The sequence below is a fragment of the Bos grunniens genome, chromosome 21 (genome assembly GCF_055505025.1).
Source record: "Bos grunniens cultivar Pamir isolate PY7600 chromosome 21, Bosgru_T2T1.0, whole genome shotgun sequence".
Taxonomy (NCBI): Eukaryota; Metazoa; Chordata; class Mammalia; order Artiodactyla; family Bovidae; genus Bos; species Bos grunniens.
In genome coordinates this window covers 34,447,007-34,464,340 of record NC_141185.1, presented here as the reverse complement: position 1 = coordinate 34,464,340, position 17,334 = coordinate 34,447,007, and the positions used below count along the sequence as shown (strand labels likewise).

At 38.0% G+C, this 17,334-nt stretch overlaps 1 protein-coding gene across 21 annotated transcripts in view; it reads right to left on the bottom strand.

Annotated features, from left to right (window-relative positions):
• The window catches only part of LOC147349347 (uncharacterized), a 690,773-nt gene that overhangs the window by 208,118 nt on the left and 465,321 nt on the right, over positions 1–17,334 (bottom strand). For 11 of the 21 annotated variants that reach the window (XR_015150395.1, XR_015150402.1, XR_015150396.1 and 8 more), the window contains exon 1: positions 656–1,552. Coding sequence is in view for 1 of the 21 variants with exons in the window: in XM_086365238.1 (XP_086221364.1) it covers positions 1,582–1,736 (155 nt within the window). In the remaining 20 variants the exon portion in view is untranslated. Of the gene's footprint in view, positions 1–655; positions 1,553–1,581; positions 1,737–17,334 lie in introns of those variants that run through there. The other 10 variants (XR_015150389.1, XR_015150391.1, XR_015150388.1 and 7 more) reach the window with 1 other exon arrangement.

The window sequence follows — 17,334 nt, the reverse complement described above, 5'->3', positions numbered from 1 at the left end:
AGAATAGCAAGGAGAGATAAGAAAGCCTTCCTAAGTAATCAATGCAAAGAAATAGAGGACAACAACAGAATGGGAAAGACTAGAGATCTCTTCAAGAAATTAAGAGATATCAAGAGAACATTCCATGCAATGATGGGCACAATAAAGGACAGAAATGGTATGGACCTAACAAAAGCAGAAGATACTAAGAGGAAGCCTTAGGTTAAATGTAGTTAATACCCCCTCTTTTTTTTTTTTTTTTTTTTTTGCTGTAACTATTACAGTAGAACAGTAAGAGAGAAAGATTCTACCAAGCAAAATTCCCACTCCTCAAATTCAGCCTTCCAACTAGATACTGCTAAAACAAAACAAATACTTATCCATATAGTCAAATTGGAAAGAACTTCTATATAGTCAGAATCACCTTTCATTATATTTCCCAACCAAAACAAAGTATGATTATCAGAGGCAGAATAATTAAAACTGACTGGAAAACATGGGTTAATAATGTTCTCCTCTCCATGAAATGAATATATTGCATACTAAAACAATATTAAAGGAGGAATAATTGTATAACAAACATCCACGTTCAAATAAGTTATCAGCAAGTGTATCTTGCATGAACAACATGCACTAGTTGGGATCCCCGAAGATACACAAAAAAGAGATAACTTACTTTCAGAGAATCAGATACTTTTGGAGATGGAGTTGACAAGAACCGAAGTTCAGGATTTTCTCAAACACAGAAACCAAGACAAACTTGCTAGACGGCGGTAGCCGAGCGCGTCCCGGAAGGGGATGCTGATGCACTTCCGGGCCTGCCCCTTCTCCCTGACCATCTATCATATCAAATAGAAACATATGTTCTTTTTTCCAAAAGCGGGAGGGAAGGGTCCCCCATGGCTGTGTAGGCAAGAAGCAGATGGCATTTTCAAGGAGGATGTGGAGTCAGTACTGACCAGACCCCTTTAGGAGAGCTGGGTGCCTCTCCATGCATACTAACTACTTCGGTCAACACCAGGATGGATGAGAGGCGTAATTAGTATAATACGGACTGAGAGAAAACAACTGTGGAACTTTTGAATTGTGGCAATGCAGATAAGATAACTCCTAAGTGCTAATTCAATTACTATTAGAATTCATCTGCCACTCTCCACTCCACTTCATATTTAATTATTACAATAAAGAAATGTGAGTGATTTTTATCATTTTCATTCAATTCCCCAATGCACTTATTTCCTTCCTGGACACATTTTTCTACTGTATTCTCACTGTCTTATTGTATAGATTTGGAAAATGAACTCAAAAGACCAAAAAGCTGAGGATAGTATCAGACGTCTTTTCCCTATAGATTTAAAGGAAAAAAATTTTTTTACCACTTGCGGTTGCCTCTTTTGAAATGTAACTGTTTAACTGGGCAGAGAAACCCAGGCTTTTGTTTCTCAGCTTTGGAAGCCCCATGTGTTTGTTTTCAGTTAAGTCAGCGTCTGCTTATCAAAGGTGTCTCCAAGGTTCTGTTTTGAAAACTGTGTATTAATTTTAGGCACTTCCATTTATTACTTTCTGTGAAAAAAAAAAATCAAGCATTCAGCAGCATCTTACCTTTGGAAGTCTACAGAGATTATCTTCTTATTTTCAGTCTCCCCATGAAATGAACAGGTGTAGAGACAATTAATTTTGTGTTGATAAACTGGTCCTGGACGAGCAGGGAGTGAGTCTCTGTCTCCAAGGAGCTCCTCATCTAAATCCAGTGGCATCTGGAAGGGAAGGTGAGATGGATACACATTTATTCCATATTTTCAACCTACTTCATAACTGTCACAGAGTTTTTGGTTTTTCTAAAATTGGCAATTAGATAGTTAACTCTGTAATCTAGTCAACACAGCACTAAGAAAATAGAGCCCTTTCTATCTCCTAGACACAACCTGTTTTCACCAGCACTGACTCCTTCATAAATATCAAATGATCAATTAATTCAGATTCAAAGCCCTGAAAGAGGTTCAAAAGCACCCCCTCATCTAAAGCTAAAGCTGCCACTCTGCACCCCCCTTGAGTTGCTTGAGAAAGTAGACAGTAGGATGAAAAAGAACTTGCTCTCCAGGTATAAGGACATGGCTTTAGGGTCAGACTGCTGCTGCTGCTGCTGCTGCTAAGTTGCTTCAGTCGTGTCTGACTCTGTGCGACCCCAGAGACAGCAGCCCACCAGGCTCCTCTGTCCATGGGATTTTCCAGGCAAGAGTACTGGAGTGGGTTGCCATTGCCTTCTCCAAGGGTCAGACTACCCAGGCCTAAATCTTAGCTCTTTTACATACTGGGAATGCATGTGTGAATTAAATAAGCTAAGGCTCAGTGCTATAATATTCTAAAGCAAACAGAACAGCAGCTGGCATCAAGTAAGTGTTAAACACTAACTACTATTATTGTTTGTAAACTTTGTCTTTTGAAACTTGTTTTTCCTTCACAGGCTGCTCTCCGTGTTGTTATTATCCTATGAAATCCATTGAGGTTAGGGAGGTAGCACAGAGGGATTATGACTTGCAGGTAACTGTCCAGCTCCCATGTTTTAGCCTATCCAGTCCTCATTTATTGTTTTGGTTGGAGATTAAAAAAAAAAAAAAAGTAATAAGCAGGGATATCCATGGGGCATTTAGGGACCAAATTCAGTTAGGGAGAGGGACAGATAGTGGAAACGAATGGAAACTTTCCTACAAACATGATTTTACTAAGATAGTAGGCTTATTGGGGGTGATTCTGTGGACAGATGGAATATAAAGGGAGCTACAAATTTCATCAATTCCTTCCTGTTGCCAGTAGGAGGAATGAAGATGAACACAAAGAGATCTTGGAAGAGACATACAACACACATTGTGGTGAATCAGTATTGCTACTTCTGCTGAGAAGCAGCAAAACACGATAAATGGTCCTAAAACTTTAGAAAATTTTGAATCTTCTCCTAGCTTTCCCTCCACTCCTGTGAATCCTCTTTCATTTATCTCCCACGAAGAGACCTTGTTAAGAGTGGAAAACCATGGTGGTTCTGTCCCTGCCTTAGCAATATTTGGCCAAGTGAGATGGGATTCTGCAAATGGTGCCACTGGGAACCACAATTTTGATCTTACTAGTTAAAGTTGTTCACCAGGTTCCAGTATTGTATGTACAATAGCCAAAAGATTCTTTAACTTGGCATTGTGTGAAGATGACAAAAATAATTTTATGAAGATAGCTTAACAATCTTAAATAAAAGTGTATAGACTCCAATAGACATACTTAAAAAAACTAAATTTGTAAGATATATAGTGTATCCTTAAATGAAACTCTAAACCTTCACAGTAAGGAAATGACCATAAATTTTAAATGATGTGACTAAGAGAATAAGAGTCCAACCTGACTCTTCTTTTCTATAATATATGCTTTTTTTTTTTTTTCTTTCTGTATTAACTGATCTGGTCTGCATTTGTTGATTCTTGAAGTCATCGATATGAAGCCATGATCTTTGCTAAGGCATTTACTGAAAGTGCACTTCTAAGGTCTGAATGATTACCAGTTGATTTCTATGAACACTTTCCTTCCACCCATTAAACTCAGAAAGATTACATATATTCGTCTTCCTCTACAACTGAACTATGAGTATTTTAAGGACAGAGACTCACTATTGACTTGTTATTTCTATCCTAGTACCTGACATGCAGAGCTCACTAAGAATTTATGAAATAAATGAATTAATGAAAGCGATTGCAAGTTTCCAACTTTAAGTGTGTTTTTCCTGGCACCCTGCAATAGGCATATATAGAGCAGGCTTCTCCAATTTTAAGCCCACACTTCCTTCTCAGGAGGCCATTTAAAGTAATTTGGCCTAAGTTTCTCCAGCTGCTATTGGTTTCTATTACCTATCAAAGGTACCTGACACGGCTCCAAAGAAGAAAACACTTCATCCTCATTCTAGAAGAAAAAGACTTAATCAAAATCAAAAGATCGTTTCTCCCCAGAGAGGCTATACAATACTGGCAACAGTGATCAAATAGGGGGAGATTTCCTAAAATACTTTCCGGTAACGAGCCACTAAAACTGTCTCAAATGACTGATAAAGGAATGAAAGTTTTAAAATCCTTACCCATGCATCAATCCTGCATTTTAGAGTGTCTCATTTTATTGTACTGATTAATCATATGCTCAGAGGAAGTTGGCAAAAGCTATTAAAGCCAACCAGTTTAACTGGAATGCCAACTTCACAAAATAATCAGGGTCTGGTGGGATATGTCATAAAATATGCCAAGATGGGTCATTCTCATGCACTCTTGAAAGAATTATACATATTCATCCTCCTCGTTTAGCACCTGAATGACAACAAGCAGGTGAAAGCATCAGAACCAATGTATCAAGCCAGACAGTTGCCATTATGAACAAAACATAAAAAGAGAGTGACGGTGCTGAAAAATGGTAGGAGTCTTCTACTCAGACCTTGCAAGCACTGCTCTCTTTTGATAGGGAAATGAAGCTTGCTGGGAGAGAGAGAGAGAGAAAGCTATGTTTCATTGTCATGAAGGCTTTCATCTTATGGCAAATTTACATGAAATACACTTTTCTTAATATAATTCACCATAACTTTTTAGTTTGTTTGTTTTAGAGACATCCTAAGAGTCGAAAAACTGTCAATCTAAACTAAATGCTTTCCTTAAATATCTGAGATCATCTCTGAGCAATGGCGGGCTCTATTAATTGCTAATGAACTCCTAAATGCCACCTTCAGCTGAAATAATGATAGGTAAAATTATACCATGACACACTGAGTGACAAAAACAGCCCCCTTACCCAGTTTCATAGTGTGTTATTGGATTGCAAGGCACTGATTTAAAGGAATAAAATAAATCGCTAATGGGCTCCGGTAGAATCATTTGTATTTCACTGTGTGTGTATGTGTTTATATGTATGCATTGTATGTGTATTCTTTTGCATAATTTTAACAGAGAGTTGTCCAGAATCCTTCTAGCCACTGTCATTATAACTTCTCTCTCCTCCTTCTTTGCCATGTTTCAATGAAGAGACCCCTCTTCTCAGCTATTAAAACAATACCTCTTAATGACTGGGACTATGCAAAAGCACAGATAAGCTAAGCACAAATAATCACTCAAACTCTGGAAAGCATTAATATTTTCACACACCTCCAGTGTTCTTTTAATTGCTCTATTTTGCTTTGGAGAATGGGACTGAGAGAAGATCCAACTACCCAATATGACTTTTGTATTTTAAAAGATACAGTGAAAGGGCAAGTTGCCCCTTTAAGCAGAGTTTGAAGAGGCCATTCTTAGACCTTAACAAAGAATGCTGCTGCTGCTGCTGCTGCTAAGTTGCTTCAGTCGTGTCCAACTCTGTGCAACCCCATAAATGGCAGCCCACCAGGCTCCCTGTCCCTGGAATTCTCCAGGCAAGAACACTGGAGTGGGTTGCCATTTCCTTCTCCAATGCATGAAAGTGAAAAGTGAAAGTGAAGTCACTCAGTCGTGTCGGACTCTTAGCGACCCCATGGACTGCAGCCCACCAGGCTCCTCTGTCCATGGGATTTTCCAGGCAAGAGTACTGGAGTGGGGTGCCATTGCCTTCTCCGAACAAAGAATGCTAGTCCCTATAAATTAAAGAGAATACTCTAAACTGCCCTTGTATGACCTGAGTGCCTGCCCCTGACCAGCTTTCATTCTAGTCAGCTTTTACCCCAAATTGCCAAGGGGAGGGTGTCTCATGTATTTGATTGCTGGGATTCTGGTGTGTCTTCTTGGCTCTTCTAGGAGTGGCTTCCTGGCCCTGGCCCCCAACATTTCTCCTTCCACTGGACCTGGATTTGTTATTCAACTGTGCCCATTCAGATTCTTCCATTTTGACCTAGCTAAGGTCCAAGTAGATGTCTTGCACAGCCTCACAGAGACACCACTAACACTGAACTGAAAATTAAAGCCAAGAAACCAGATGACAGGCTAGACTGGTGAGCTCATCTAACAATAATCTCTATACATCAATGGAGAAAGTTCCCAGAAAATTGTGTGTGCTATGGAGATAGGAAAAGCTCTTTGGAGATACTTAACTTTAGCCTTTTATTTTTTTGCTTTCAACATTTCCTATAGTCTAACTACTTTGTAGCTAAAGCTAATCCTTTTCTTTCCCTCTTACTGTTAATTTGAAGATATTTAGAGAAGCCATAATAGAAGGATCTGAAGTTAGAACCATTGCCTATAAACTGCCTGGGCTACTTGGTTCCTGCCTGTGTTCTTCACCTTTTTTAATCCCCGCATTCTTTTCCAATTATTATGGCTCCTTTTATATCATCTAATTTTGAATCCACCAATATTACAAACTGCCACCTAAGTTGAGAACTCTTGTGTCCTTTGAAACAAAAGTAGTTCATGTAAACCCTGTTCCCCTGGGCTGTAGAGGATTCTAAGGATTTCCCTGCAACCCCTCTATGAGAGGTTCGGAGAAGAGCACCATCTGAATGAGGAAAGTTTTATCTGGACATTTACTGGTTCTATTAATATCTTCTCCTATTGAGGTTTGAACCAAGTTAGTAACTCACTGTTTCTTCTGGGAAGCCCATGATTGCCTACTAGGTGCATAATAACAGATGGTCTTTAACCATTTCTCTCTATACCCAAACAAAGTCTCATTATCATGGGGGAGTTGAGAGAATTAGAGGGTGGCAAATAAGAGACCAAATTGAGTGAAGGCTTGTCTATGAATCTGCAACTCTGTCCTATCTTCATCTTTTGCTGCCCTTCTGCCAACAAATATTTCTGCCCATGTCTTTCCTTTCTCATCTCCTTGCTTACAACTCTGGCCTTAAAAAAGGGTAGGCCACTTTATTTGCCTCTTACCAAGCTATCATCAGAGACGTACCCTACTCTAGTACTCTTGCCTGCAAAATCCCATGGACGGAGGAGCCTGGTGGGCTGCAGTCCATGGGGTCGCTAAGAGTCCAACACGACTGAGCGACTTCACTTTCACTTTTCACTCTCATGCATTGGAGAAGGAAATGGCAACCCACTCCAGTGTTCTTGCCTGGAGAATCCCAGGGACGGGGAGCCTGGTGGGCTGCCGTCTATGGGGTTGTGCAGAGTCGGACACAACTGAAGCGACTTAGCAGTAACAAGCTATCATTGGGCTTCCCTGGTGGTTCAGATGGAAAAGAATATGCCTGCAATGCCAGAGACCTGGGTTTGATCCTTGGGTCAGGAAGATCCCCTGGAGAAGAGACTGGCTACCCATTCCAGTATTCTTGCCTGGAGAATACCACGGACAGAGGAGCCTGGTGGGTTACAGCCCATGGAGTCGCAAGGAGTCAGACATGACTGAGCAACTAATAACACAGACACACACAGACACAGACACACACACACACACACACTCAAGCCATCATTAATTCCTTCATTTAAAAAATATTTGTTGAATATCCATCAGTTTGTAGGTATTGTTAAAGATGTTGCAGAAAAACAAAGAAAATCTCAGTTCTCACAAAACTTATATTCTATAAACTGCTTATATTGCTAGTGGTGGAAGATAGAAAAATAGGCAAGAAGAGATTTATTGTATCTTCTATTATATCCATAGATTGAGTTTTTAGTTACGATTATTATAATTTTCAATTCCATAACTTTGATTCTTTTTAATAGATTCCCCATCTTGTCATCTGTATTCCTGGACATATTTATCATGGTTATTTAAAAGTCTGTATTTAATAACTGCAAAATTTGTATCTCTCATGGGTGTCTTCCTACTATCACTTACATTCCCATTATTTTTTGCCATTAGGCACTGTTTTTTGCTGTGTATGGTAACTTTTGACTAAATAATAATCACTGTGTGTGAAAACTGTCATATTTTGAGAGTCTGAAAGATTCTGTCCTCTTCTATCAAGGATTTAATAGTTTTTGTTTTTATTTTTGACAATTTTAGGTTGTGAGGAAAATGTATTAATCCAATCTGTGATTGAGCTGATTAAAGCTAGGTTTCAGTTTCAAGAAGGCTGATCAATTTTCTGATTTGCTCTTTCTCATAAGATATTCCACAGCTCTCTCACTCTCACACTCACAAGATGTATCTTTAGAAATCCCAACTAGAAGCCCAGGCATCTCACTTTGACAGTCCCTAAACTCTGATGCTGGGAGGGATTGGGGACAGGAGGAGAAGGGGATGACAGAGGATGAGATGGCTGGATGGCATCACTGACTCGATGGACGTGAGTCTGAGTGAACTCTGGGAGTTGGTGATGGACAGGGAGGCCTGGCGTGCTGCGATTCATGGGGTCGCAAAGAGTCAGACACGACTGAGCGACTGAACTGAACTGAACTGACCGAACTCCAATTTTTGTCTCCCAAGCTCTAGGACACTGAATAAAGTTTTGCTTAGCTTTTCCTTGGCCACTTCCATGAATGAATAAACACTAGGAGGAAAAAGCAAATCTGAATATTAAGCTCACCTCTCTGTTACTCCACTCTCTCCAGTATTTCTCTAAGATCTCAGCCTCTGTAGTCCTTGCTGACTTTGTACTATTTCCAGTGCATTCAAATGGACTTCTCTTCATCCTATCCAGTCTTATTTATTCTTACAGGAAGAAAGGCTAGTCTTTACAAATTAATTCACCATAGCCAGAAATATAAAACTCTTACTACAAGAATTTTTTTAAAGTAGCCAAGGTTCATTTTATCACCATTAGGGCCTGGTAGCTTTATCCTATTCTCTAGTCAATGATGATAGCTCTCTTCACCATCACTTATCTTATAAATAAAGGCCATCATACTAAGGAACAACTAGTAAGATGCTATGGATGGATCATGTATCTTCATCACTGAAATAAAATGCAGAGTACTACTGCACTATTGAATATGCATCGATAAGAACCTTATATAAAGACAACAGTTTAACTTTTAGGTCCCTATAAATATTTCCAGACTACCAAAATGGAGCATTTTGTTTTCAATATGTCAAGTGATTTTATGGCTTTTGAAAAATAGCTACAGATAAGCAATTTAGTCACTAGAGGGATTTCAAATGCTGAAATATGTTCTTTTTTGCTTTACCTGACAGTAATGTACAAATAAGACTCAGGATAGCTTAGTAGACCTTTCACGGTATCTAGGTAACTTAGCTGGGTTCATCTTGAGATTGAAGTTCACTTATCTTCTCTGACATAAATATGATTTATTATTTCAACACACACACACACACACACACACACGCATGCCCATTTGTTTCTATTTCCAAATTTTGAGTAGCCATTATATTTAGTGATCTTGTTCATTTATTTCAAATACCCAAATAGGAAACATTTTTTGCTACACAGTATGCTAGTTGAACAATCAGCTTGGAGTGCATTTCCAGCACAATCCTATTGTAATGCAAAATTACAATTTCAAGATCTAGAATACTCCATTTTGGGTCATTCATTTTGGGGGGATGAGTGATAATTATCAGAATTCTTTATAGTAGCAGGATGCAAGAATTTTATTTGCCTGACTGCAATGGATACTGTTAAATATTCTCATAAGCCTTATAACTACACAAAAAAATAATGAAAAAAACAGGGAAGAGGCAAATGGTACAGAGTACCATGGTATTAAACAATCTGATTAGCCAGCTCCATTTTTCCATTTTTCTGACTAAAGTAAAATGTAATATGGAAAGTGAAAATCCATCGACAGAGGAATGGATAAAGAAGATTTGGTGTGTATATATATATACATATATATATGTGTGTATATATATACATATATATATATATATATATAATGGAATATTACTCAGCCATTAAAAAGAATGAAATAAGGCCATTTGCAGCAGCATGGATGGGACCACAGAGTGAAGTAAGTCAGTCAGAGAAGGAGAAATATCATATGGCATCCCTTATATGTGGAATCTAAAAATAAATAATACAAATGAACTTATTTAACAAAACAGAAAGTGACTCACAGACAGAAAACAAACTCATGGTTGCCAGGGGAATGGGACAGTTAAGGACTTTGGGAAGGTCATGTACACAGTGCTATATTAAAAATGGATAACAACAAAAACCTATTGCATAGCACATGGGACTCTGCTCAATGTTATGTGCCAGCCTGGGTGGGGAGGGGTTGAGGAGAATGGATACCTGTATATGGATGGCTGAGTCCCTTCACTGTTCACCTGGAACTATCACAACATTGCTCATCGGCTATACCCCAATACAAAATGTTTTTCATGTTAAAAAAATAAAATAAAGTAAATAAAAATTCAAGAAATCATTATAATCATAGACAAGCTTTCAACATGCAGGATATGAAAGAGTTAAACAGAAGAAGTGCTGCAGAAATGGGAGAGGAGGTAGAAGATGGAAAACAATAAAAGGGTCAAGAAGTGCTTCACTAACAAAGAGGGACTTTAAACAATGTAGCAGGTAAAAGGTTAGATATTATTTTTGAAAGTCATTTTCAAATGTTGCTTTCCATTAGAGATTCCTAAAAAGAGTCTCAAGAGCAACAGAAAAGAATGGGTGGAATAGAAAATGGGCACCTAGCCCTATCATCCCCCACTTCAATCATTCGATTTATATTTTATGTTCTGTAAGATTGTGGAGTGGAAGGGTTTCTAAGGCTCTCTCACTCTCTCTCCCTTTATTTATTTAAACATAAAATCAAAGTCAGAATCTGTTCTCTGGAAACCTAAAGCCCAGCCTTTCACACCATTTCTCTTTCCACTTCTTCCTACAGCAATAATGAATAACACTCACTACTGATCACCTTTTCTCAAAGTCATCTGTTATGAAGGAAGATCTATCTATGTATCTGTCTCTCTATCATCTATGTCATCTATCTATAAGAGCAAGCATGCCCTGAAATATACAAACTTATATTAAAGTATATGAGAAACCACTAGTCTGTTCCTCCTTCAATAATTGAATCAATGAAAGTTCAGTGAGAGGAGTTGAAACACCATTCCAAGGTGATTTAGCTAATTGAAATCTGAATCTGAACTTCCAATTGTCCCTGTAGTCACTGAGTAATATCCACCACTGATCAGCTTTTCTCATATCCACCTCTGAGAAGGAAAGTGACAATTCTATTCTAATTTCTATCCACAGACTTTAGAGACTCTTTGTTCATTCAGTCCCCACTGATTTTATTTACTAACCATTTCCAGAAGTTTCTTAAAAGGAGGTTTCTATGTTTGTCAGAGACAGTACATGAATGGATAGGTGATTAAAAAGTATAGCTTGATTAACTCTTCCTTTAACTTGAACACCCATATCAATAGAATAGTGGGAATTTTCCAGTGATTGAAATACTGAGGCTTAATGAGAATGTACTCTGACTAGAATTTATACATATTTTATCAACCCACACATCTAATACAATTTAAATACAAAGTGGATAAATATATTACACATTTTAAAACATAAATTTATAATATATTAAAGTATATTATCTTTCTAGTACAAATTGTTAGCAGATAATACATTATCCAAATAATATGATAAAAACTGAAACCTGCCCTCTAAGGTACCTGACTAGTGGTGGTAGGGGTTTAGTTGCTCAGTCGTTTCTGACTTTTTGTGACTCCGTGGACTGTAGTCCGCCAGGCTTCTCTGTCCATGAGATTTCACAGGCAAGAATACTGGAGTGGGTTGCCATTTCCTTCTCCAGGGGATCTTCCTGACCCAGGAACTGAACCCAGGTCTCCAGCACAGCAGGCGGATTCTTTACCACTGAGCCATCAGGGAAGCCCCTAATAATATGATAATTATTATCTAAAATGAAGGGAATTTGATCAGTCATTAAAACTGAAAATAAAATAATGTGTGATTATTTTAATGGTAAGATTAAAAACAAAGTATGTCAAACGTAATTATTCAATTAAAAGTATTTTTGTGCAAATTTTTCTAGCTACTGATAAACCTGTTCCTGACTTTACATGAGTTGGTAGAAAGGTGAAGAGACAATTATTTCTGTAGTACAGAGAGCAGTATAATTTTCCTATTAAGGGCCAGATAGAATATGCTTTCAACTTTGTAGGGCACACTACTTAACTCTGCTAGGCAACCATAGGAAGTTTGTAAGTAAATAGCCATGGCTTTCTTCCAAGAATGATAGCCTATGGGCCAGACTCCTATAATTTTGACTATAATTTCTCAACCCTTTCTCTAGTTTCAAGTATTTTGACTCAATTTTTTTGGTCCAACTCTTTTTTTTGTCTCATGTCTGTGCCTATTTAGAGTTCAGGGGTTTCCCTGGTGGCTCAGATGATAAAGAATCTGCCTGCAATGCAGGAGACCTAGGTTCGATAAGGAATTCTCTAGATAAGGGAATGGCTACCCACTCCAGTATTCTCGCCTGGAGAATTCCATGGAGAGATGAGACCAGGGAGCTATAGCCCATCGGGTCACAAAGAATTGGACACAATCGAGCAACTAACACTTTCACTTTCTTCACTATACTTACTTTAGAACCTGAATGAACTATTTATTGAAAAATATTTTTAAACTTATAATGGATTGTACATATTATTTTAAAAATTAGATTTCTTTATTTTCTTCAATTTTATCTCATGTAGATGGAACTTCTATTGCAGAATAACCGATATCAATTTCCATACTAGTTTTGGAAGGCTTCAAATTCAGGAAAAGTATTTTTCCAAAACAAACTTTTAGTAATACAGCTATGCAGATATATATCTGTCTAAACTTTCAATCTATGCAAATGTGTATCTGTTTACGCAGTTACAGAGAGTCACTGATCTTGATTTTAAGCTGTAAATAACTGAGCTTTGAAATTTTGCTTAAACACCTAAATAAGGGTATTTGTGGCAGAAATAGCTAACTGGATACCAAAGATCTCTGATCCTATTTCATGCTGTAGCACTGTTTCTGGGCAGCAGCTGCCTGGACAGGGACTACATTTTCCAGATCCCTTGAAACCCAATGGAACCATGGGCCTAGTTCTCACTGCTTTGTGCTAGTTCCAGGTAAGGACATTTAGGAAGCAGATGTGCCTTCTCTACTCTCTCTCTTCTCACCAACAAGCTAGATATCACTGACTAGATTGGCGTTAGAAAACACTCTGCCAAATGGACTTTTCTTGATTAAGAAATAAACTTCTATTGAATTCAGTCACTAAGATTCAGGCTTTATTTGTTGGGGTAGTAAGCATTATCTTAACTAGTGAAATATTAAACAACAAAAGGAAAAAAATTCTGATATTTTTGGTGATACATCCTGGTATTTTGGTATTTAAAAGTAGCACATTTTATTTGAAATCCTGAAAGTGACTGTTACAAGCATTAGACTTCGCAGTGAATGTTGTTCTCCCATGTAATTCACCTCTTATTAATAATTGATGTACAGTCATACAGCATGAATTTTTGTTTAGACAGAAAATGTGAGGAGTGTTATAAAAATGAAACTCCAAACCAATGCATAGAAACTAAAAATACTGAATTAATATTATATTAAATGTATCTAAGAATAGACCACTGGTTAAAAATATAAAATGATTTAGATATTGTAGTTGACTCCATATCTTGAAAAACTCAATAAAATAGCACTATAGGCATTCCCCAGAGAAACTGGTTTTGTTCTAGATCACTCACTTCAATAAAGCAATTCATATAATTTTTTTTATTTCCCAGGGCATATAAAACTTACGTTTATACTAAACTATATTGTCACCCTGCTTATTTAACTTATATGCAGAGTACATCATGAGAAACGCTGGGCTGGAGGAAGCACAAGCTGGAATCAAGATTGATGGGAGAAATATCAATAACCTCAGATATGCAGATGACACCACCCTTATGGCAGAAAGTGAAGAAGAACTAAAGAGCCTCTTGATGAAAGTGAAAGTGGAGAGTGAAAAGGTTGGTTTAAAGCTCAATGTTCAGAAAACTAAGATCATGGCATCCAGTGCCATCACTTCATGTCAAATAGATGGGGAAAAAGTGGAAACAGTGGCTGACTTTATTTTTCTGGGCTCCAAAATCACTGTGGATGGTGATTGCAGCCAAGAAATTAAAAGACGCTTGTTCCTTGGAAGGAAAGTTATGACCAACCTAGACAGCATATTAAAAAGCAGAGACATTATTTTGCCAACAAAGGTCTGTCTAGTCAAAGCTATGGTTTTTCCAGTGGTCATGTATGGATGTGAGAGTTGGACTATAAGGAAAGCTGAGCACCAAAAATTGATGCTTTTGAACTGTGGTGTTGGAGAAGAGTTTTGAGAGTCCCCTGGATTGCAAGGAGATCCAACAAGTCCATCTTAAAGATTAGTCCTGGGTGTTCATTGGAGGGACTGATGTTGAAGCTGAAATTCCAATACTTTGGCCACCTGATGTGAAGAGCTGACTCATTGGAAAAGACTCTGATGCTGGGAAAGATGGAGGACAGGAGGAGAAGGGGACGACAGAGGATGAGATGGTTGGATGGCACCACAGACACAATAGACATGGATTTGGGTGGACTCCGGGAGTTGGTGATGGACAGGGAGGCCTGGCTTGCTGCGGTTCATGGGGTCACAAAGAGTCGGACACGACTGAGTGACTGAACTGAACTGAACTGATACTTTATTAAGTGTGCAATAGCATTACACCTAAAAACCAATTTATATACCTTAAATAAAAAATACTTTATTGCTAAAAATGAGCCATCTGAGTCTTCAGCAAGTCATAATCATTTTGCAACAGTAACATCAAAGATCACTGATCACAGACTACGACAGTAATACCATAATAAGGAAAAAATTTGAAATAGTGTAATAATTACCAAAATGTGACACGGAGACACAAAATGAGTAAATTCTATTAGACACATGGTGCTGATAGCTTTGCCCAATGCAAGGTTGCCATGAATTTTCAACGTGAAGAAACTCAATATCTGGGAAGTACAATGAAATGAAACACAATAAAGTAAGTTATGCCTGTATTTCAGAAAAGATAACTCTTCTTTACTGAGAGAATTGGGGATATTTCTTGATCTAGTGGCCTTCTAGTCCTTAAATGAAGCTACCTAGTTACACATTGACCAATTTAGTTTCTGTGAATTCTTTTCCTTTTTCTGACTATCCATAGGCCAATCTTGAATACTTAATGCATATACATAAACACGTATGGAGAAGCTTGGCATCTGTGTTCTAAGTGCCTAGAATGGCATGTTCATCCTGATTTTTACCATAAAAAATAATATTGAAATGAAAAAATGCCCTGGAAAATGAAGTACAAAGACACCTGAGGAGTGGGCTCAGCAAAACATAAGTACATTTCTCTCTGAATTGCATTTTCTCTTCCATGGCTATCTGTGATTCCAACTGATCCTGCAAGGAACATTAGTAATCCCAGTGTTTTCTTTTCACTGAAGCTTAAGTAGCTGATTTTACCACCTCTTCTTGAATGCAGACAAGTTTGTGAGTAATTGTATTTCACAGTCACACGACTGGATTGACCAATGAATAAATTTCCAGGAGTCACTTCGCAAGATGGCTCCCAGTTTTGTTTGCATGACTATAAATTGATAGAAGTTGCTTTTGGTTTAGGTAGTAGAAAACATTAAAAGATGAATAAGCCCATATGGACTGGGGACCACAAAAAGATAAACACTAAGATCTGACCTAATGGAAGATTTTTAAAGACCATGAATGGAGATACTGCCTTCCCCTCTTACATTCTTTCACTGTCTTTCTTACTATCACTTTTTACACCATTGTCAAGGCACCATTCCAATTAATCTGGGACACACTCTCTTCCTACTACTATTTTTCTTACTTACTACAATTTTAAGAATTCTCCAGTAACCCTAAGTGGTTAAAATCAGTAGGGTCTTTTATAAAACTAAAAAATCTTGATAACTTGAGTGTTAAAGAGTATTTCCAGTTCTAGAGTGGATACTCTTAGGACCAGGCAGATAATGGAGAGTCATTGAAGATTTTATACAACAGGGATGTGCTTAGAGTAGTATTTTAGGAAATTTACCAGAGGACCACTGAGTACCAAAGAATGAAGTTGGGAAAAGGGTTAAAATGGCATTTAGTTAATAAAAGCTGTGACAGTAGAAATGAAAAGGAAATGATAAATGTAAGAAACACTTCAAAAGAAAAGAAGGGTAACTGCAAATCAAAACCGCAAAAGATATAACTTCACATTAGTTAGAATGTTGTTGCTGCTGTTCAGTTGCTCAGTCTTGTCTGACTCTTTGCCATGCCATGGACTGCAGCCAGGCTTCTCTGTCCTTCATCATCTTCTGGAGCTTACTCAAACTCATGTCCATTGAGTTGGTAATGCCATCCAACCATTTCATCTTCTGTCATCCCTTTCTCCTGCCTTCAATCTTTCCCAACATCAGGGTCCTTTCTAATGAATCAGCTCTTCATATCAGGTGGCCAAAGTACTGGAGCTTCACCTTCAGTATCAGTTCTTCCAATGAATATTCAGGATTGATTTCCTTAGGATTGACTAGTTGGATTTCCTTGCAGTCCAAGGGACTCTCAAGAGTCTTCTCCAACACCACAGTTCAAAAGCTTCACTTCTTTGGCACTCCATTTTCTTTATGGTATAACTCTCACATCCATACATGACTACTGGAAAAACCATAGCTTTGACTGTATGGATATTTGTCGGCAAAGTAATGTCTCTGCTTTTTAATATGCTGTCTAAGTTTGTCATAGCTTTTCTTCTAAGGAGCAAGTGTCTTTTAACTTCATGGCTGCAGTCACCATCTGCAGTGACATTGGTGCCAAAGAAAATAAAATCTGTCCCTGTTTCCACTGTTGTCCCACCTATTTACAATGAAGTGATGGGACTAGATGCCATGATCTTACTTTTTTGAAGGTTGAATTTTAAGCCAGCTTTTTCACTCTCCTCTTTCACTTTCACCAAGAGGCTCTTTAATTCCCCTTGGCTTTCAGCCATAAGGGTGGTGTCATCTGCATATTTGAGGTTATTGATATTTCTCCTGGCAATCTTGATTCCAGCCTGTGCTTTATCCAGCCCAGGACTTCACATGATGTATTCTGCATATAGGTTAAATAAGCAGGGTGTCAAAATACAGCCATAACACACTCCTTTCCCAATCTGGAACCAGTCAGTTGTTCCATGTCTGGTTCTAGCTGTTGCTTCTTGACCTGCATACAGATTTCTCAGGAGGCAGATAAGGTGGTCTGGTATCCCCATCTCTTGAAGAATGTTCCACAGTTTATTGTGATCTACACAGTCAAAAGCTTTGGCATAGTCAATAAAGCAGAAATATATGTTTTTCTGGAACTCTCTCACTTTTTCGATGATCCAACAGATTTTGGTAATTTGATCTCCAGTTCCTCTGCCTTCTCTAAATTCAGTTTAAACATCTGAGAGTTCACA